The sequence below is a fragment of the Ascaphus truei genome, chromosome 13 (assembly GCF_040206685.1).
Source record: "Ascaphus truei isolate aAscTru1 chromosome 13, aAscTru1.hap1, whole genome shotgun sequence".
NCBI classification, from domain to species: Eukaryota; Metazoa; Chordata; class Amphibia; order Anura; family Ascaphidae; genus Ascaphus; species Ascaphus truei.
Window position 1 is genome coordinate 7,922,535 of NC_134495.1, and position 23,068 is coordinate 7,945,602.

Genomic DNA, 23,068 nt, shown 5'->3' on the forward strand with positions numbered 1-23,068 from the left:
TTCACACCACGCAATGTTCAAGGGGCCGTCTTGGACCCGGAGAAGCCTGGTGTGGATATTATCATAGGGGGCTACAGCTTCTAGGTTCTCAGCATCCATCATTTCATAGATGAAATTATACCCCGCAGAGCTAGCCCAGACCTCGCGGGTCTCTTCTTCACACATACAGATAAGAAAATGTGTGTAACAGTTTGAAGGTCCTTTAGTGCATCATATAATCCCTCTGGGCCTCAGACCGATATTATATTGCAGTTTAACGCTTCCGATACCAAGGAAGGGCCTGAAGCACATTGGGGTTAAGAGTCGGGGGGTGCAAACCCTGGTAAATATAATGTTGCGAAATCTGCCGCCCTCCTCCTCCTCCCGATTCGCAGCGTCAGAACGTCACCAACAAGTGACGTTACACGGCGGCTCGTTACCATGGTAACATGGCAGCATAATGTAATTTGACGGCGCAACATCACGTTGCCACGCCGTGTGACGCCACATTGGTGACGTCCGCGGTGTCATTTGACGCTTGCGAATCGGAAGGAGGAGGGGGGCGGCAGCAAGGAGGCGCCCGGCATATGCAAGTGACTTCCCATCAGGCCCGATAGCGCCGAAAATATATATGGGGGCGGACATTTATGACGGCCCCAAATTTTGCCCTGTGCAGAAGCCTCTGAGCCGCTCATGTATACCTGGACAGAAAAGCTTGGTGCTGTTTAATGGTGTCCACTTCGTACGTTGAGGAGTCGCTCCTCTTCCGCGGAAGCGGTTTCTTTGGGTCGTCGCCGTTGCTGCGAGGTATGTCGATATTGCTCCGGCTTAGATGCCGGCTGGTTTCCAGGTTTGAGCCACCGGAGCAGTAGCTGTTGTTGATGCTGATACCAGGAGACAAGAGGTCGGTGTCCTGGAGTGTGAAGGATACAGGACAACAATCAGCATGGAAGGAGTGGTGTAACGGTTAGGGAGTTGGGTCTTCCGGTGACATGCTTACGGCTTCAGCTCCTGCGTCTGTCTAGCCAAATCCCACCCCTCATTATCTCAAGCCTTACTAAACATTATACCTATATAACATCTTAATGCATCTCTCGTTAAATATGGGAATGACAAAAAAAGATATTTAAATGAACATTAAAATGTCCTTTGTATGTGAATACTGTACTTGGAATGCAGGGAATTGCATTATTAATCTAAAACCCTATACAGAAAACATAACGGGCAGATGACAAAGTCCCATTCACAGTGTGGTTCTGCGTGATCTGTATGAGAACTCGCTCCATTGTACCAGAGAGGCGACACTAAGCGTGGTGATGCCTGGAACGCGCTGCATTGTACCAGAGAGGCGACACTAAGCGTGGTGATGCCTGGAATGCGCTGCATTGTACCAGAGAGGCGACACTAAGCGTGGTGATGCCTGGAACGCGCTGCATTGTACCAGAGAGGCGATACTAAGCGTGGTGATGCCTGGAACTCGCTGCATTGTACCAGAGAGGCGACACTAAGCGTGGTGATGCCTGGAACGCGCTGCATTGTACCAGAGAGGCGATACTAAGCGTGGTGATGCCTGGAACGCGCTGCATTGTACCAGAGAGGCGACACTAAGCGTGGTGATGCCTGGAACTCGCTGCATTGTACCAGAGAGGCGATACTAAGCGTGGTGATGCCTGGAACGCGCTGCATTGTACCAGAGAGGCGACACTAAGCGTGGTGATGCCTGGAACGCGCTGCAGTGTACCAGAGAGGCGATACTAAGCGTGGTGATGCCTGGAACGCGCTGCATTGTACCAGAGAGGCGATACTAAGCGTGGTGATGCCTGGAACGCGCTGCATTGTACCAGAGAGGCGACACTAAGCGTGGTGATGCCTGGAACTCGCTGCATTGTACCAGAGAGGCGACACTAAGCGTGGTGATGCCTGGAATGCGCTGCATTGTACCAGAGAGGCGACACTAAGCGTAGTGATGCCTGGAACTCGCTGCATTGTACCAGAGAGGCGACACTAAGCGTGGTGATGCCTGGAACGCGCTGCATTGTACCAGAGAGGCGACACTAAGCGTGGTGATGCCTGGAACTCGCTGCATTGTACCAGAGAGGCGACACTAAGCGTAGTGATGCCTGGAACTCGCTGCATTGTACCAGAGAGGCGACACTAAGCGTAGTGATGCCTGGAACGCGCTGCATTGTACCAGAGAGGCGACACTAAGCGTGGTGATGCCTGGAACGCGCTGCATTGTACCAGAGAGGCGACACTAAGCGTGGTGATGCCTGGAATGCGCTGCATTGTACCAGAGAGGCGACACTAAGCGTGGTGATGCCTGGAACTCGCTGCATTGTACCAGAGAGGCGACACTAAGCGTGGTGATGCCTGGAACGCGCTGCATTGTACCAGAGAGGCGACACTAAGCGTGGTGATGCCTGGAACGCGCTGCATTGTACCAGAGAGGCGATACTAAGCGTGGTGATGCCTGGAACGCGCTGCATTGTACCAGAGAGGCGATACTAAGCGTGGTGATGCCTGGAACGCGCTGCATTGTACCAGAGAGGCGACACTAAGCGTGTTGATGCCTGGAACGCGCTGCATTGTACCAGAGAGGCGACACTAAGCGTGGTGATGCCTGGAACGCGCTGCATTGTACCAGAGAGGCGACACTAAGCGTGGTGATGCCTGGAACGCGCTGCATTGTACCAGAGAGGCGACACTAAGCGTGGTGATGCCTGGAACGCACTGCATTGTACCAGAGAGGCGACACTAAGCGTGGTGATGCCTGGAATGCGCTGCATTGTACCAGAGAGGCGACACTAAGCGTGGTAATGCCTGGAATGCGCTGCATTGTACCAGAGAGGCGACACTAAGCGTGGTGATGCCTGGAACGCGCTGCATTGTACCAGAGAGGCGATACTAAGCGTGGTGATGCCTGGAACGCGCTGCATTGTACCAGAGAGGCGACACTAAGCGTGGTGATGCCTGGAACTCGCTGCACTGTACCAGAGAGGCGACACTAAGCGTGGTGATGCCTGGAACGCGCTGCATTGTACCAGAGAGGCGATACTAAGCGTGGTGATGCCTGGAACGCGCTGCATTGTACCAGAGAGGCGACACTAAGCGTGGTGATGCCTGGAACGCGCTGCATTGTACCAGAGAGGCGATACTAAGCGTGGTGATGCCTGGAACGCGCTGCATTGTACCAGAGAGGCGATACTAAGCGTGGTGATGCCTGGAACGCGCTGCATTGTACCAGAGAGGCGACACTAAGCGTGGTGATACCTTGAACGCGCTGCATTGTACCATAGAGGCGACACTAAGCGTGGTGATGCCTGGAACGCGCTGCATTGTACCAGAGAGGCGATACTAAGCGTGGTGATGCCTGGAACGCGCTGCATTGTACCAGAGAGGCGACACTAAGCGTGGTGATACCTGGAACGCGCTGCATTGTACCAGAGAGGCGACACTAAGCGTGGTGATGCCTGGAACGCGCTGCATTGTACCAGAGAGGCGACACTAAGCGTGGTGATGCCTGGAACGCGCTGCATTGTACCAGAGAGGCGACACTAAGCGTGGTGATGCCTGGAACGCGCTGCATTGTACCAGAGAGGCGACACTAAGCGTGGTGATGCCTGGAACGCGCTGCATTGTACCAGAGAGGCGACACTAAGCGTGGTGATGCCTGGAACGCGCTGCATTGTACCAGAGAGGCGACACTAAGCGTGGTGATGCCTGGAACGCGCTGCATTGTACCAGAGACGCGACACTAAGGGTGGTGATGCCTGGAACGCGCTGCATTGTACCAGAGAGGCGACACTAAGCGTGGTGATGCCTGGAACGCGCTGCATTGTACCAGAGAGGCGACACTAAGCGTGGTGATGTCTGGAACGCGCTGCATTGTACCAGAGAGGCGATACTAAGCGTGGTGATGCCTGGAACGCGCTGCATTGTACCAGAGAGGCGACACTAAGCGTGGTGATACCTTGAACGCGCTGCATTGTACCATAGAGGCGACACTAAGCGTGGTGATGCCTGGAACGCGCTGCATTGTACCAGAGAGGCGACACTAAGCGTGGTGATGCCTGGAACGCGCTGCATTGTACCAGAGAGGCGACACTAAGCGTGGTGATACCTGGAACGCGCTGCATTGTACCAGAGAGGCGACACTAAGCGTGGTGATGCCTGGAACGCGCTGCATTGTACCAGAGAGGCGACACTAAGCGTGGTGATGCCTGGAACGCGCTGCATTGTACCAGAGAGGCGACACTAAGCGTGGTGATGCCTGGAACGCGCTGCATTGTACCAGAGAGGCGACACTAAGCGTGGTGATGCCTGGAACGCACTGCATTGTACCAGAGAGGCGACACTAAGCGTGGTGATGCCTGGAACTCGCTGCATTGTACCAGAGAGGCGATGCTAAGCGTGGTGATGCCTGGAATGCGCTGCATTGTACCAGAGAGGCGACACTAAGCGTGGTAATGCCTGGAATGCGCTGCATTGTACCAGAGAGGCGACACTAAGCGTGGTGATGCCTGGAACGCGCTGCATTGTACCAGAGAGGCGATACTAAGCGTGGTGATGCCTGGAACGCGCTGCATTGTACCAGAGAGGCGACACTAAGCGTGGTGATGCCTGGAACTCGCTGCACTGTACCAGAGAGGCGACACTAAGCGTGGTGATGCCTGGAACGCGCTGCATTGTACCAGAGAGGCGATACTAAGCGTGGTGATGCCTGGAACGCGCTGCATTGTACCAGAGAGGCGACACTAAGCGTGGTGATGCCTGGAACGCGCTGCATTGTACCAGAGAGGCGATACTAAGCGTGGTGATGCCTGGAACGCGCTGCATTGTACCAGAGAGGCGATACTAAGCGTGGTGATACCTTGAACGCGCTGCATTGTACCATAGAGGCGACACTAAGCGTGGTGATGCCTGGAACGCGCTGCATTGTACCAGAGAGGCGATACTAAGCGTGGTGATGCCTGGAACGCGCTGCATTGTACCAGAGAGGCGACACTAAGCGTGGTGATACCTGGAACGCGCTGCATTGTACCAGAGAGGCGACACTAAGCGTGGTGATGCCTGGAACGCGCTGCATTGTACCAGAGAGGCGACACTAAGCGTGGTGATGCCTGGAACGCGCTGCATTGTACCAGAGAGGCGACACTAAGCGTGGTGATGCCTGGAACGCGCTGCATTGTACCAGAGAGGCGACACTAAGCGTGGTGATGCCTGGAACGCGCTGCATTGTACCAGAGAGGCGACACTAAGCGTGGTGATGCCTGGAACGCGCTGCATTGTACCAGAGAGGCGACACTAAGCGTGGTGATGCCTGGAACGCGCTGCATTGTACCAGAGACGCGACACTAAGGGTGGTGATGCCTGGAACGCGCTGCATTGTACCAGAGAGGCGACACTAAGGGTGGTGATGCCTGGAACGCGCTGCATTGTACCAGAGAGGCGATACTAAGCGTGGTGATGCCTGGAACGCGCTGCATTGTACCAGAGAGGCGATACTAAGCGTGGTGATGCCTGGAACGCGCTGCATTGTACCAGAGAGGCGACACTAAGCGTGGTGATACCTTGAACGCGCTGCATTGTACCATAGAGGCGACACTAAGCGTGGTGATGCCTGGAACGCGCTGCATTGTACCAGAGAGGCGACACTAAGCGTGGTGATGCCTGGAACGCGCTGCATTGTACCAGAGAGGCGACACTAAGCGTGGTGATACCTGGAACGCGCTGCATTGTACCAGAGAGGCGACACTAAGCGTGGTGATGCCTGGAACGCGCTGCATTGTACCAGAGAGGCGACACTAAGCGTGGTGATGCCTGGAACGCGCTGCATTGTACCAGAGAGGCGACACTAAGCGTGGTGATGCCTGGAATGCGCTGCATTGTACCAGAGAGGCGACACTAAGCGTGGTGATACCTTGAACGCGCTGCATTGTACCATAGAGGCGACACTAAGCGTGGTGATGCCTGGAACGCGCTGCATTGTACCAGAGAGGCGATACTAAGCGTGGTGATGCCTGGAACGCGCTGCATTGTACCAGAGAGGCGACACTAAGCGTGGTGATACCTGGAACGCGCTGCATTGTACCAGAGAGGCGACACTAAGCGTGGTGATGCCTGGAACGCGCTGCATTGTACCAGAGAGGCGACACTAAGCGTGGTGATGCCTGGAACGCGCTGCATTGTACCAGAGAGGCGACACTAAGCGTGGTGATGCCTGGAACGCGCTGCATTGTACCAGAGAGGCGACACTAAGCGTGGTGATGCCTGGAACGCGCTGCATTGTACCAGAGAGGCGACACTAAGCGTGGTGATGCCTGGAACGTGCTGCATTGTACCAGAGAGGCGACACTAAGCGTGGTGATGCCTGGAACGCGCTGCATTGTACCAGAGAGGCGATACTAAGCGTGGTGATGCCTGGAACGCGCTGCATTGTACCAGAGACGCGACACTAAGCGTGGTGATGCCTGGAACGCGCTGCATTGTACCAGAGAGGCGATACTAAGCGTGGTGATGCCTGGAACGCGCTGATTTGTACCAGAGAGGCGACACTAAGCGTGGTGATGCCTGGAACGCGCTGCATTGTACCAGAGAGGCGACAATAAGCGTGGTGATGCCTGGAACGCGCTGCTCTAGTTTTACACCAATAGAAAACGTTGGCTCTTTTTTCCCAGCACATCTTCAGTGGGGCAGAAGCAAAACCGTCATTTCAATGTGCCCATGCGCGCTAACGCCACGCGTGCTTAACCTTTTCACTGCCTGTTTGATGTACCAAGTACATCAGCTCGTTTTCTAGGGCAACCAGTCCTCAAGACCCCCTAACAGGTCAGGTTTTAAGGATATCCCTGCTTCAGCACAGGTGGCTCAGTCTTTTTGACTAAACACCCTGTGCTGGAGCCGGGATATCCTTAAAGCCTGGCCTGTTGGTGGCACTTGAGGAGGCGAGTTGCCCACCCGTGCTTTGGAAGAACTGATGCTTTAAGTGAGGAGCGGCCAACTCCAGTCCTCAAAGGCCACCAACAGGTAAAATGTTAAGGATATCCCAGCTTCAGCACAGGTGACTCAATCAGTGGCTAAGTCGAACACTGCACCACCTGTGCTGAAGCTGGGATATCCTTAAAACCTGACCCGTTTGGGGGGGTTCTTGAGGACTGGAGTTCAGCACCCCTGTTCTAGGGCTTGACCCGGCTGACGGATCCTTTATCCGGGAACCAGGAGAGATCACATGATACGGAAGCGCCACCGGAACCCGGCGCTGACGCCGCGGTGTGTGCAAAGAAATCTACATATCTATGAAATAATGATGGGGCAGCTGGGGTACACTGGGGTACACTGGGGTACTGGGGAGAGGCTCCCTTAGCGGCGCACCACAGTACATATGTATAGTGACTGAACTACAATACTTTATTTCCAATAATATTTAAAATAATGGGCACCCACATACAATGGATGAAAAGAGAGAAAATGGTTTAAAAAGGTTAAAGTCAAATTGTTGTGCAATAGGATGAGGGAGACTGTATGTTTAAGACAGGTGTTGTAACAAATATACCTGTCTAACACCTGTCTACACCAAAGCTACATAGTAGACTTCCGTGAGTATGCACCAAACTACTAGATCAAGTGATCCTGTATGTATATGGTAGCGGGATCGCTTGGCTCAGCGCTATATTTCACACATTGACTCTATGTCTAAAATAAGCATGAGTCCTGGGTATGCTCCGGTACACGGTATCTCTAAATGAATTTACTTAACTGCCAATAGTATCAATGTAAATACATGCCACAGGGCTAGATTGTATCTCAGTTTTGTAGGTGTTAGACAGAGACCAGAATATGTGATCATATGTTTTTTTAAAGAATGGAATTATAGCGTCTAATCCACTCAAAACAAATCATCCTGCCTCCTAATGTGCTGATGGCTGCAAATCTCTGGCCTTCTCCGCAGAGGTAAGTATATCCCCTTCTTATTCAGAAAGGGAGAGGGTAGCAGACAGGGCAAGCAGTCCCGTGCATACGCTGCTGGGCTCGGCACTATTAAACATGGAAAGCCACAATGTGTTAGCATAAAGTCGCATAGCAGTTAAGTACATTTAGTGTCTAAATAGAGAACATCTGATATTAATGCGTATCATAGAGCTTGTGAATAAATATATCCACATCTCTGTTCTTGTAATATTGAACAGAGGGATCACAGGTGTTAGTGTGTCAAGATATACAAGCAGTGGCTGGCCTGAATAAGGAGATCTCAGCAAGTCAGAGCCTTGGATATATACTGTTCAAAGTTTAGCCTAGGTAGCACGTTTAAGGTACATCAAAGCGGAAGTATATTATACCGATGTGTGGATCTGGTGGTATATTGAATGTGCATACTTGTAAAATAGAGCGCAGGTGCCCCTGTGTACCGCCAAGTTAATGCCTAATTGCCATTTTGGAAGCATGCTGCTCCCGTGGGCGGTTTGTACAGTGCGGAGCCCCTTGCTGCATGAAATCGAGGGAAACCAGAAACTCGGCTGATTAGCCCTAAATCACAGGTGCCGCTGTGTACCGCCAAGAATATGCACACATGCCGTTATCGAAGCGTGTTGCTCCCGCTGGCGGGTCGTATTGAGCGGAGCCCCTGGCTACGTGCCAGGCTCTGCCGTTTCTGGCTTTCTCCTGCGTGCAGCCATGTTCAGTGTGCTGCTCTCTCCGCTGTCCTAAACAATTCATGCCATGTCATTTAGGGCTCTACCAGCGACAGGGACCACTCGGTGACAGCGGGAATAGTGTGTGATATTATATAAACGTTTCGTTGAAGACGGAGTACCTGTTGCAGTAATACACCACGGTCGGTGTAAGCATTTGGTAACATTGTATCTTCATGTTATCTAGGGCAGCGGTGCGCAAACTGTGGGGCGCGACCCCCAGGGGGGGCGCAAGACTACCGACGGGGGGCGCGGGGTTTACAGAGGCCCCGCGCGCTTCCCGAAGGCACTTAAATTAAGTGCCGGGGGAGCTGCAGGGCCTCTGCAAATTTAACTTACCGTGGCTCCGGCGGCTTCCTCCTGCGTCACCATGGCAACGCGGCGTCAAAATGACGCTGCGAGGTCATGTGACGTCACGTTGCTATGGCAACGTGACGTCATTACACCGGAGCGCGGGTAAGTTGGGGTTGGGGGGGGCGCGGGAGTGAGGGGACAGCCGGCAGGGGGGCGCAGGGAAAAAAGTTTGCGCCCCCCTGATCTAGGGAGAGCTGATCGTTCTGTGAAGTCATGTGTATACACCCAGTGGCGGATTTCCCATTAGGCCCAATAGGCCTAGGGAAGCAGAATTTGGGGGGTGGCAGGATGTAAGGGTGCTTGCCGACTGTGCATGCGCAATCTCCGCTTGCTAGCCACTCGTGCGCATGCACGATCTCCGCTTGCTAGCCACTCGTGCGCATGCACGATCTCCGCTTGCTAGCCACTCGTGCGCATGCACAATCTCCGCTTGCTAGCCACTCGTGTGCATGCACGATCTCCACTTGCTAGCCACTCGTGCGCATGCGCGATCTCCGCTTGCTAGCCACTCGTGCGCATGCACAATCTCCGCTTGCTAGCCACTCGTGCGCATGCACAATCTCCGCTTGCTAGCCACTCGTGCGCATGCATGATCGGTACTTGCAAGCCGTGCAAGTGCCAATTGCGCATGTGCACCAGCGGCTGGCAAACGCCAATCGCGCATGTGCGGCCGGACGTGACGTCACACAGCGTTGCGTTGCCATGGCAATGGAAAAGAACGGCACAGCACTGGAGGAGGGTGGTACCAGGTAAGACCCTATTGGCGGCATTTTTTTTTTTTTTTTCAATCCGACACTGATGAGACAGGAACGTCCTCTACAACAAATAACATCACCAAAGTGGAAGCACAGCGACCCCGATGTACTTTATTATTATTTGTAATATTTATAACTGTAATCTGCTATAACAAAAATTTAAAGAAAGAAATAATGTTTACGATGCAGCTGGGTGTGTGTTCACAAATAAATGTTAGTCGCACTCTTAGGGACAGGGAGAGCACGTCGCTGAATAGTGTGTTTGTGTGTTACCTGCACACTATACAAGTGAAGGTGATCAAGTAAGGCGCAAAAAAACAACAAAGAGTAATCACTATTTCTAAAGTGAATAAATAAATCTGTTAAATACAGGAATGTGATAAAAGTGGTAAGTAATAAAGTGACTTGTGTAAATACAAATATAAGGTTGAAAACTCCCTGCTCAAACCCTCTGGAGGGGTCTGTCTTCACTGGTCCCAAATGTAGGAATATATTCTCATAACCCAAGGGGAGCATGTGTAAAAGGAGAAACAACACAACTATCTAAGTGCGGATGTATTGCAAGGAGGAGAACATGTCAGATCTTTATCTTGGCTCTATGCTCGGCCTACTCACAAGATACACGCGGGTTTCAGGAATATATCAGTACCTGCACACTGACAACACTTCCTCTCCGGCTGCTATTCTGGCTCTCCGACACCGTCTGATTGCTGTAACATAAGGCATCAAACCCCAGGATTCCGCCCACGCAGTCTCCCACTAAACACACCTGGAAGACAGAAGCAGCGGGTTTGTGTGCTGCACAATGTGGTTTTTTCTGAAGCAGCTCTGAGATGCAAAATAGGAGCAAAACTGTGCAGCGGGCGATTTGCTTTGCAGCCCCACATCAATACTTAAAGCAGGGGCAGCCAGCTCCAGTCCTCAAGGGCCATCAACACGTCAGGGTCACCAACACGTCAGGGTCACCAACACGTCAGGGGTCACCAACACGTCAGGGGTCACCAACACGTCAGGGGTCACCAACACGTCAGGGGTCACCAACACGTCAGGGGTCACCAACACGTCAAGGGTCACCAACAAGACCCTATTGCTACCCGGGAGCTTTGTCCAACCCTTTAAAGAATTTCAAATCTGAAGCACTGAGCGGCCATTGCAGACACCACCATCGCTGCCACAAAGAGGCCCATACAAATGTTAGCGCTGTCCTGGGCACGCAAACAGCGGGATGCTCGGCATTATAATGTACGGGAGGGAACGTCTCCCTCTGTACTAATAGAATAAGCCGCTCCTGGGAGCATGTTTCACGGTGTCTTCGGGGGACAATATTTCACGAGTCCCACAGTTCAGAGCACACTTGCAAAATAAACACATTAAAAAAAGTTAGCCAAGTCTCCCCCTTTTTCGCATTCTAGTACTTCAATAAAAATGGCGCTCAGCTGCTGCAATTAACTGCACGTGTGACATCTTCCCCCCCCCCCCCCCCAGTCTGTAACTACTAAAGTGCCTGGAAGATTGCGTTCCTGATTTATTACACGATGGAATTAAATTTCCCATGGTGATTTATGATAATGGATTCATTCCGGCTTTGTTTTGCATTTCTCAGGGCGAACTGATTAAAAGTGAATTTGGACAGCATTATGATGCTGCTTGCGTGTCACTACCCAGAATCCTCGTCTGCAGCATAACCAGTGTATGAAATCTGACAAGGGGATGAATGAAGCCGTTGCCTTGAGATCTTGAAATCGAGTGGGTGTCATGTTGGCGATGGAACTGGTTGTACTGCTTGGTCTTCATTCTGCCCTCATGCTTCAATGGTCAAAAAAACAATTTGTAGGGTTCTTAATTATGACCACCCTGGGGAATGTTCAAGAAACTTCCCTCCAAACCAGGCTAAGTAGCTGTGACTTGTAGATCTGACTCCATAAAGCAGCAATCTCCTCTACTTACCCTACATAAACGCTATTGGACATAAATATAAAACAAGCATTACAAATGTTAGCTAAGGCCAATGGTTTCCAAAGCATTGCAATGTATTTTGCACATGACCTGTAACCCATGTGTTGCCAACACTTAACATAAACTTAGACTGTAAGCTCTTCGGGGCAGGGACCCTTTTTCCTGTTATGTTTGAGGAGCTTGATCCCATTATGTCGTTGGGTCTATAACTGCTGGGAAGTGCTATGCACATGGATGGTGCTATACAGAGATATACATACAGACAGTACCAGCCTCCCTCACCTGACCGGCGAAGGACATGCCCTCATGTGACTTGGTGAAGTCAGAGTACACTTGGTTGGCGCGGTGGATGACGGTGGCCACGGCTTCCAGGTACTGCGGGGATGAGGTGGCGAGCAGCGGAAGGGCAGCTAGTGGGATGTGATCCTGACTGTTGGACAGGCAGCCTTCATCATAACTGTACGGGCTCAGGCTGCAAACACAGGAACACAAGAGTCACCTCTTCTCAAGGCTTCTTTGCTGCAGCATAAGAGGTCCAGTTCCCCCTCTCCCCAAACAGTGACTATTGTATTTTCATTGTACAAGGCCCTAAGCCTGCAGTAGAGTATTCACATGGTATTCACACTCTGCTCTGTATTTGACATTGCTTCATTTCCCCAGGCGGCACTGAGCTGTTTTCGATTCAGACGTCAAAAAGACTTATCAGAGGAACTGGCTTATCTGGAGCATCACTGACCAGGCCTCGTCGCAGTCCCCGTGATGTTACAAAGTGGTAAGGAACAAAGCAACTGGACTTGAATTAGGCCTCGGATTTCAGGAACACAAAGCACTGATTACAAATTCAGTGAAATAGAACTAGAGATGTGAAAACAGGCGCCCCATTTTGCAGCATGATGATTAATTCTATAAAGCTCAAATCCAGTCCTCAAGCGTCCCCAACAGGTCATGTTTTCATGATATTGCTGCTTCAGCACAGGTGGCTCAATCCATCCTTGCTTCAGCACAGGTGGCTCACTCAGAGGCTCAGTCTTCAACTGAGCCTCTGATTGAGCCACCTGTGTTGAAGCAGGGATATTCTGAAAACCTGACCTGTTTGAGGGTCTTGAGGACTGGAGTCGAGAACCCCTGCTTTAAATAAATAAACACACATGGAGGGCGAGTCACGCAGTGAAATTGCAGCATGTCTGAGGTCTGCATGTATTGCTTTGTATATGCTCTTCTGCAAATCACATTTACTTACTAATATTGTAATGGTCGTGTGCCTGATCTTAGGAAATCCTACACCTGTTAAACAGTGGGGCAAATCTTTGTGGAGCTCATTTTTAGTAGGGGCTTATACGCTATTTGAGGGAGAGGGAGGTGGTCGGAGAGACGGAGAGGAAATAATGGGGTGGAGAAAGAAAACATGTGAGAAAGAGGGAGTGGTAAAGGAGGTACTATAGTATGAGAAAAATGGGGGGAAATTAAAGAGTAAGGGAGGAGAAGAGCAGGGGATGGAGGGAGAAAAGGGGGATGGAGGGAGAAAAGGGGGGAGATGAAGGGAGAAAAGAGGGGGGCGGAGGGAGAAAAGAGGGGGGCGGAGGGAGAAAAGAGGGGGATGGAGGGAGAAAAGGGGGAGATGAAGGGAGAAAAGAGGGGGGTGGTGGGAGAAAAGAGGGGAGATGAAGGGAGGAAAGAGGGGGATGGAGGGAGAAAAGAGGGGGATGGAGGGAGAAAAGATTGGAGATGGAGGGAGAAAAGAGGGGGATGGAGGGAGAAAAGGGGGATAGAGGGAGAAAAGAGGGGGATGGAGGGAGAAAAGGGGGATAGAGGGAGAAAAGAGGGGGAATGTAGGGAGAAAAGAGGGGGGATGGAAGGAGAAAAGGGGGAATGGAGGGAGAAAAGAGGGGGATGGGGAAAAGAGGGGATGGAGGGAGGGGAGGTGCAGAGTAAGAGGTAGCAAGAGGTAATGGAGGGAGAGGTGAATGATAGGGGGAAAGAGAGGGAGAGAGTGGTAAAGGAGGTAGCATGATGAAAGAATGGGAGACGAGAGGAGGGATGGGGTGGGAATGTAGGCGGAGGGGAATGCGAAGAGGGGGTATGGAGGGAGGACGAGGAGGCGGAGAGAGAAGAAGGTAGCAAGAGGGAATGGAGGGAGAAAGGTGAATGAATGGGAGAGAGGGGAAGACTCACCTGGACACCAATGAAAATGCTTCTGAGCAGATGGCTGGGCAGGGCACGAGCTTGACTGCAATGTGTCCTAATGCTGCCGGGTAATGCACCCTTATTACGGTGTCAAACACGGAGTTGATGGTGTTGACGTCACTCTGCTTGGAAGTCTGATCTCCGCTCCCTGTATCCAGGATGTTCCCCCCATGAAACACCAAGATTAGCACATGGATTTTGCACGGCTGCATGGAGGCCTGTGCCGATTCATCCTGTGTGCAACATAAACAAGAAATAACTACATGGAGCCTAAAAGGCTTCCCGTCGGCTGTGACACGTCTGGACACTTGGAAACCATTCTCACAAAACATCCACATGCAACGCGCTGTTAAAAGCTGCATCACAAGGAGGCCTCTGTGCAACCTTCTGTAAAACGCGCGCTCTCCATCCCGGAGTTCTGAAACACAGAACCACGGAGCAGAGAGCGGATGAGCTGTGGGTCGCCGGTATAATTCCCAAGTGCAACTAACTAGGGTTCTTTCATTTCTACGTCTGAACTACTCATTGCTATAAACTCGGCCATGTAACTCAGAGCTGGCTCGCAAATCTACATCTAGCGCAATTTGGCATGATATTTGTTACCAGGGTTAACACCCTTTTGACCCCTTCCCTGTAGGCCTCTCTTGCTGGGAAGTGGTTATGGAAGGTGGAACCCTTAGGTGCCTTGATGAATAAGCCTCCTGGCAATGCATGGGTAAGATCAGCACAGAGCACCCCACACAGTGTAAAACCCCTGCATAGCTGGTGGCCATTTAATGCTCTTACAAGGGTGAAGCTGATCCGCAAACATTCAGCGCTGGCTTCATGCGACTTCGATAAGTAGGAACGCTCAAACCCTTTATTCTTTCAGCCTGCGAAGCGTGGTCTCTCTGCGCACGCTGCCGGCACCTTTTATACTACGCACGGTCTGCCATTTACACCACAAGAACATTGGTGGCACAACACACAGATTGTGCCGTCATCAGGTAATGCATACGGTGCTTTGTAGAAGGCCTCTATGGCAAACTACGTAGCACGGTCTGCTGAGGATGTGTAACTCCTATAGTACAGGCACTAGCGTTCTTGTGATCACTTCCTGCTTCCATGTACATCAATGGACGGGGCGGGTCCCCCTTCAGTTTAGTTTGCCCGCCCCTATAAAATGAGTAGACACCCAATAACGTACAGCGCAACTCAGAAGGCCCCCGGTAAGAGATAAACGCGTTCACTAAACTTTAAGCATTCCCCTCCAAATTTGGTTCCTTATGAAACGTTTCGCCGAGCCTCAAAGACCTAACAATGCCGCCATTTCGTAAGCTTTCAGCGCTATTTCCCCAGACAGCGAGAGATACACAATTTGTGCGACCGATTAATAGTCTCAACAGTAAGCAAAACAAGCAATTTTGGAGAATTTTGCAAATTCGCATGTTAAACGAAACTGCGCTGCACGCACTGACTTTGGCGAATTGCTTGCAGGCTCTGACGCGGCTTTTTTTCGCCACTCAAGGACGGCTCAAGAACTGGAGTTGGCCACTCCTGATCTAGACTTATGATGGCATCTTATTTACTATGCAAACCAAAGAATCGAGCGGAGCGAACCATTGTAATGACTGGCAAGCACTAAAATACACGAGATAAATATTGTAAAAAAAAAAAAAAAGCAAACCTTCAAAGTATTTGTTTACCATGAAAATAGTAAAAGTTAGAAAAAAAATGTATAAAATACCTGCACTTGTCAGACTTTTATATATATATAAAAAAAACAAAAAACTTGTCAAACAGCTATATTTGCTCTATTAGGCAACGGCCAGGGTGTAGAGACGCGCGCGTGCGCGTTTAAATACGTTTTAACTGATGCACGCGTCACGTGACCAGGTAAGAGCCAATGAGAGCACAGCAGTCACAACAACAAATCAGATGGAGCTGAGAATGTGAGGCGTCACGTCCCCCTCTCCCCCCCCCCCGAGCGCGCGAGCAGGACACCCAATCGCTCCTGCTTGGGCAGACCATGACGTCACGCCTCGTGAGTGTGAGCGCGCGTCTCTACACCCTGGCCGCAGCCAATGCTTTTTCATCCTAGCCTGGCCGCTTTAATAGGATACATGTAAATACTAAACAATGCTGGATCTGCATTTTTAAATACATTTGTGAACTTTTAACGTTTGTATGAACAATCTGTCCTTCCTTTTGGTGAGTAGACAGTCCAACTATACACGTCAACTTGTTTGGTCTAGACATCCATTGGTCATCAAACACAGATCGAAGCTGCTTAACCAGAGGAACGGTTTCCCCGCATACCCGTTCTGTTCCCATCGTGCAAAGTACAGGTGCTGAACACAACTAGTATATCAAGCAAAAAAGCAAACGCTGACAGTAGCAGCAATATAATAGAAAAGGTTTTAGTATACAAGCAAGCAGCCTGACGAATATATATATATATCGTTGATTACAGTGGCACGTCACTACAAATGGGGAAGTACCCGGGTGCTTTAGCTGCCAAGACACTGGGAATAACACAAAGTAATAGCAGGCACACCGGCAGAGACAAAACGTTAGCCTTAGTAATAAACTTTTTGCATAAGTCCGGGTGTGCCTGATATATATATATACAGTTTCCCATTAGGACGGCGACGTTTTGGGGCGGCAAATTTTCTGTGTTTTTTCCCCATATACAGAGGCCCCGCTCTCTTCCCCACTGATATACTCACACGCACAGACTTAAAATGTTGTTACCCCGGGCAGCCTCATCCTGCAGCGTCAAATGACGCCACAATGGCACATGGCTATGTGTTTCCATGGCAACGCGATGCCTCGTCGTCATGGCAACGTGTCGCCATGTGACGGCACAGTGTCATTTGATTCCGCGATGCTGCAGGAGAAGGAGGGCGGTGCGGAGGAGAAGGTAAGCGGCCCGACGCTCTCCCCCAGCAATCAGTGGGGAAGAGAGCGGGGTCTTCTGTATATGGGGAAAAAAAAACCAGAACATTTGCCGCCTCAAAATGCTGCCGTCCTAATGGGAACTCCGCCACTGTATATTTATAAACACCTGGAAAAAGCGCAGCAAAGCATGCATGCAATATTCAGACTCAACCCACAGGGTTAAACGTGTTTTTCCCCTACTGCGTGTGCAGCAAAAAGCTTACCCCCCCCCCCCCCACACACCTTCTCTTTTTTGGATCTATTCTACGTTGAGCAAACGCAAAGCATTCCGTGCTGATGCCCAGCGGCAGCTTTACTTACTGGGGGCCCCCCTGCCGTGGCTGGGGCAGTTGTAGTGACATTGGTAAGAGTAACAGCTGGAATGCTGGGAATGACTTGCGCGTGGATTACCGCAGTGTGTATCTGCACAGGGAAGCACAAACACAACCTGGTCTCCGCAAAAGGGGCTCGCGAAACAGCGGCGGGTGTTGGAGGGCTGAGAAGACACGTACATACGGGGCTGCTGGAACTGCGGTGTAAACCGGGAGGGGAGAGGTGGCAATTTGGGATCGCACTTGGCAGTAGGGGACCACCATGGCCAGTGGGGTACGGGGGAGCCCCGCTAACCCGTTTTATTGGCATTGACCGATGGTGGAAGAAAACAGGTGTGGGGAGACTGTGTTTCAACTGGCCGCTGGAGAAGCTGAGAACTGTGTAGGGAGCTCTGCACCCCGTTATGTTGAAACCCAGGGGGGCTGTAGCTCCTCTTTGTACTTTTACATGTAGCCCTCTCAAGCTCATCCTTTGGAAGATCTTTATTTATTTTTTTATTTATTCTGACACAAGCTTAATAAAGCAATCCAAGCAAAATCCTACGTGTGTGTTTAATTTAAATACATCCGTTCTGTTGTATTAGATAATACTTACCTTTTTTTTAATTTTAAAATTCAACTCTTAATGCCATTTTTAATGAGTTTTAATATACGGAGCCTCCTTTGATTTCAATTAGCCCACCTCCCCAGCAGTGCAAGATCTTTGCAACACTTTCCTGCTTGTGATAATTTGTTACCAATATTCCCAGCAGCGTGAGCTGCAAACGGTAACAATAGATAATGTTACCTTAGTAATATAAGGATACATTGTAGCTGCTGAGTTACACTGACTTGAAGGATTGATTTGAAACTGAAAGGCAGCCATTTAGTGATCCCTTGCTGATCGATCACAGGAGAACGAATCGATCGGCAGCTTAAGTAATTAGTTTTCAATAAAAGTAATCAAATGCTGTATATATATATATAAAAATGTACATTTATTATTAAGCTGCTTGGATTTCTTCTTTAAAAGTGCATTTTACTGTTAACTGTGCAGGACACTCAGCAGCTTAAGAGTTCAATAAATGCAGTAAATCCATCCGGAATGTATCCGGTACGGCGGCGGAGTTACTGCTCTGCGCAGCCATGTCCACAACACATTTCAGATGGATGTCTGTAAGGCATTATCCATTCGGCATCATTAATACTCCCACATTTCAGTGCGGCCGCTGCATTTGTATCAATGAATGTTCATGAACCATTAGAGGAGCGGAGAGGGTAGGCAGATGAAGCCAGGATGTCGCCGCCGAGGCAGTTCGGAGAAGTCCTGATTAAGGCCGTGGGGCATCATTAGCTTTCCAAGTGAGTGTGAAACACTGCCCTTAGCTGCCTGAGCAACTGCCGAAAATCCCCAGGAGCAGAGACTCAAGGGCAGGGGTGTCCAACTCCGTCCTCAAAGGCCAGCAACAGGTTTTATGGATATGCCTGCTTCAGCACAGATGGCTCAATCAGTGGCTCGGTCGTTGGCTGCACCACCTGTGCTGAAGAAGGGATATCCTGAAAACCTGGCCTGTTGGTGGCTCTTGAGGACTGCGTTTGACACCCCTGCTCAAGGGGCTTCGCGGGCGGCATCTGAGGACCCCTGATGTGCATGAGAAACGAGAATATTAGATAACGGTTCCAGGAACTAACTTATGTTTTTAACAACTGGAACAAAACTGTTTACAAGCCAGCCCTGTTTTCCCCGCTGGTGTCAGAGGGGGATCACTGTGGGCTTTGCCCGCAATAAATGATGTCCCCTCTGCAGCGTTGCCCGGCCTCCCTGACACGGGGGTGAACGAGCAGTGGTACTGAGTGCCTCCTCGTAACACCACAATACGACCACTGCCAGGGACGAATCGTTTTACCCTCAGCTGTTCCCTTCGCTCGCAGAGCACAGCGGGTCGCACAGGTCAGCGGGCGGCACAGGTCAGCGGGTGGCACAGGTCAGCGGGTGGCACAGGTCAGCGGGTGGCACAGGTCAGCGGGCCGCACAGGTCAGCGGGCGGCACAGGTCAGCGGGTGGCACAGGTCAGCGGGCGGCACAGGTCAGCGGGCGGCACAGGTCAGCGGGCGGCACAGGTCAGCGGGTGGCACAAGTCAGCAGGTGGCACAGGTCAGCGGGCCGCACAGGTCAGCAGGCCGCACAGGTCAGCAGGCCGCACAGGTCAGCGAGTGGCACAGGTGAGCGGCCCGCGCAGGCCAGTGGGTCGCACAGGTCAGCGGGTCAAACAGGTCAGCGGCCCGCACAGGCCGAACAGGTCAGTGGATCGCACAGGCCAGTGGGCCGCGGCGGTCAGCGGGCCGTGCTGGTCAGCGGGCCGCGGCGGTCAGCGGGCCGCACAGGTCAGCGGGACCACAGCCCCTGAAACTGGTTCATGCTGCTGCTATACGCAGAGGAAATATCAATGACAGTCAGGAAACGTACATGGGCTCGTTAGTGCTAATTGTGGCAAGTTGGGTGCATAATTAAAGCCTTGGGTGTCTCTAACTCACAGCAATGAACATGAATCTGAACATAACCCGTACAGGAGGCGGTGTTGGTAACATGACAGAAATGTAATTTATAGGAGGATGGAGTGTTCTGCACCCCTTGTTTTGGGATTCGGAGGGTGGGGGGGTTGTATATAAAGCTTGTTTTACGTCCTTCGCCTTTTTTTTCAGCCTTTGGATGCAGCGGAGGAGCCGCAGGACGAGGGGGGGTGGGGGGGGCATTTCGTTTGCCGAATGCGCTCCACGCTGGAGAATGTAGGAACGAGACACGTCCTGTTTGTTCCTACTTACAATGCGCACAACCTTCTGCTTAACCCTCCTGACCTGTTGGTGGCCCTTGATGGCTGGAGTTGGCCGCTCCTGCTTCATAGTAACAGCAGAACGGCACGCCGTTTTAATGATGGTGAATATCACCGTTTCTTCCCTATGGTGACCTTCCGGACGTAAGAAAAGTGGAACACACCCCGACATATTTTTGACACTAACAGTTGTGGAAGGAACATTAGTTTCCAAACGTGATATCTTTAAAAACAGCAGGCCCCCCTCTCTGCCCCTCCACCCCCCCCCCCCCTTTTTCTTTTCCATGGGTGGGAAAGCAGGGGGTTCCCGGAGTGAAACCGTATTCATTTCAGCTCTGGCGACCCCCTGCCTCTCGAGATACTTCCCGGGAAAGGAAGCGTCGGTACTTCCTGGTATTTAAACCTACTTCCTGGTATTTAAACCTACTTCCTGGTATTTAAACCTACTTCCTGGTATATAAACATACTTCCTGGTATTTAAACCTACTTCCTGGTATTTAAACCTACTTCCTGGTATTTAAACCTACTATATGAAAAACATGTCGTATGGTGCTCTGTAGTAGAAAAAACAGCACTATAGGATTGTTCAGATGATAAATTAATTATTGGAATAATTAAACCCTTCAGTAGCTATCTATGCCGAAGAGATGACTGACCCATACAGATGTATGACCGGTATACTATAATCCCACAAAGCAAAGCAGTAAGTATATAATAATAGACACCGGCCGGTGACCAGTACTAGTGAAACATCCAATCCACGGAACAGTACTGCAACATCAATTTAGTATTCAAATGAGAATATAGACCAACTGGAATAAACTCACATGGGATGAATGTCCTCAATCTGAAGTGAGTCCGATGTAGCCAATGGTCCGGGGGTTAAGTGTGCCTCCATCTGTAGATTGCCATGATCAAAAGAGAAGGAAAAACGGAGCACTACATCCAGTGCTGGCAAGTCAGTAACTAACAACAAGACTGCGTTCCCACAATAAAAATGGAAGCTTGTTTAATAGATCAAAAGTACAAACAAAAAAACACCAACGCGTTTCGGACTATAAATAGCCCTTTATCAAGGTGAATACAGACTTACCTTCTGGAGTGCTATTTGTATATGATCGAGGTACAGTTGGCGCCAATCGCCGCCATTTCCGGATACGTCACAAGACGCAGAGCGCGTGACGTCAACACGCCAAGTGACGCAAGGCGTGGGGCGTGCGCGCGTCACCACCACCGCATAAAGCAGCGATCGTGGTGCCTCCGGCGCCAAGCGCCACCCTCCAGGGTGCGTCAGATGATACTGGGCGTATGACGTCAGCGCACTAGGTGCCAGGTGCGTCATATGCCCAGTATCATCTGACGCACCCGGTGCCAGTATCATTAGCTCACCAGGTGCGTCATACGCCCAGTATCATCTGACGCACCCTGGAGGGTGGCGCTTGGCGCCGGAGGCACCACGATCAGTGCTTTATGCGGTGGTAGTGACGAGCGCACGACCCACGCCTTGCGTCACTTGGCGTGTTGACGTCACGAGCTCCGCGTCACGTGACGTATCCGGAAATGGCGGCGATTGGCGCCAACTGTATCTCGATCATATACAAATAGCACTCCAGAAGGGAAGGGAAGCCTGTATTCACCTTGATAAAGAGCTATTTATAGTCCGAAACGCGTTGGTGTTTTTTGTTTGTACTTTTGATCCATTAAACAAGCTTCAGTTTGTATTGTGGGAACGCAGTCTTGTTGTTAGTTACTGACTTGCCAGCACTGGATGTAGTGCTCCGTTTTTTCTTCTCTTTTGATCATATTTAAACCTACAGGCTAATTGGAGCTGCACCAGATTACATCGAAGCCGGAGATTTAAACCGCCATGTTGTTTTCCCTGGAAGGAACTGTACCAGCGATTACTTCAAGGGGAAACATCTCGGGAACCAGGAGGTAAAAATAGCGTGTTTTTGTTATGGGGTCTTCCTGCACCCCACACGTAACAAAAAGGGGGGAGTCCAGGACCTGCGCCCTCAGGGCTAATGTGGGCCACCTGAGAATGTGTGATTGTGAAAGATGATGTGTGAACAACTCTGATGTAACACAACCTTTCCCCGGGACTAACACAGGTCTCCCTGCACCACTAAATACACAGCGTGGTACACACCTACCTCCATTATACTCAACCTTTCCCCGGGACTAATACAGGTCTCCCTGCACCACTAAATACACAGCGTGGTACACACCTACCTCCATTATACACAACCTTTCCCCGGGACTAACACAGGTCTCCCTGCACCACTAAATACACAGCGTGGTACACACCTACCTCCATTATACTCAACCTTTCCCCGGGACTAATACAGGTCTCCCTGCACCACTAAATACACAGCGTGGTACACACCTACCTCCATTATACACAACCTTTCCCCGGGACTAACACAGGTCTCCCTGCACCACTAAATACACAGCGTGGTACACACCTACCTCCATTATACACAACCTTTCCCCGGGACTAACACAGGTCTCCCTGCACCACTAAATACACAGCGTGGTACACACCTACCTCCATTATACACAACCTTTCCCCGGGACTAACACAGGTCTCCCTGCACCACTAAATACACAGCGTGGTACACACCTACCTCCATTATACACAACCTTTCCCCTGGGACTAATACAGGTCTCCCTGCACCACTAAATACACAGCATGGTACACACCTACCTCCATTATACTCAACCTTTCCACGCTGGAGCTCACTGTGTATTCTGTAGAGGTTTCATGATATGAATCATCTGAAAATAAGGACACGAGTTAACAATAGCTGTGACATTTCCATGGCGCACTAACCGAAAATACGCAGGCACTTCTATTTCCGTGTGCGCGAGGCAATCTCCTGGGATTTAGGGCAAACTATTTCTATCTGGGAAATTCCGAGCCAGCTGTGTTTCCAATGAGGGGTTTAGATACCTATAAATCCCAAGATTAAAACCGCAGACATTTATGGAATATTACTCTTAAGACAAATGTGAGTTTTGTGTACTTTCCTGTACATTATTGTCATGTAGTATAGTTTACAATTGTGTTGGATCATATTAGGGGAGTGGTT

General features: G+C 50.7%; 1 protein-coding gene across 13 annotated transcripts in view; it reads right to left on the reverse strand.

Annotated features, from left to right (window-relative positions):
* PITPNM2 (phosphatidylinositol transfer protein membrane associated 2) overlaps positions 1–23,068 on the reverse strand; it is a 206,790-nt gene that overhangs the window by 35,328 nt on the left and 148,394 nt on the right. For 9 of the 13 annotated variants that reach the window (XM_075568304.1, XM_075568313.1, XM_075568311.1 and 6 more), the window contains 6 exons: positions 22,684–22,754; positions 17,156–17,257; positions 13,904–14,148; positions 12,014–12,203; positions 10,425–10,544; positions 681–892 (listed from right to left, as the gene is read on the reverse strand). In XM_075568304.1, coding sequence (XP_075424419.1) covers positions 681–892; positions 10,425–10,544; positions 12,014–12,203; positions 13,904–14,148; positions 17,156–17,257; positions 22,684–22,754 — 940 coding nt within the window. The remainder of the gene's footprint in view (positions 1–680; positions 893–10,424; positions 10,545–12,013; positions 12,204–13,903; positions 14,149–17,155; positions 17,258–22,683; positions 22,755–23,068) is intronic. The other 4 variants (XM_075568312.1, XM_075568309.1, XM_075568310.1 and 1 more) reach the window with 1 other exon arrangement.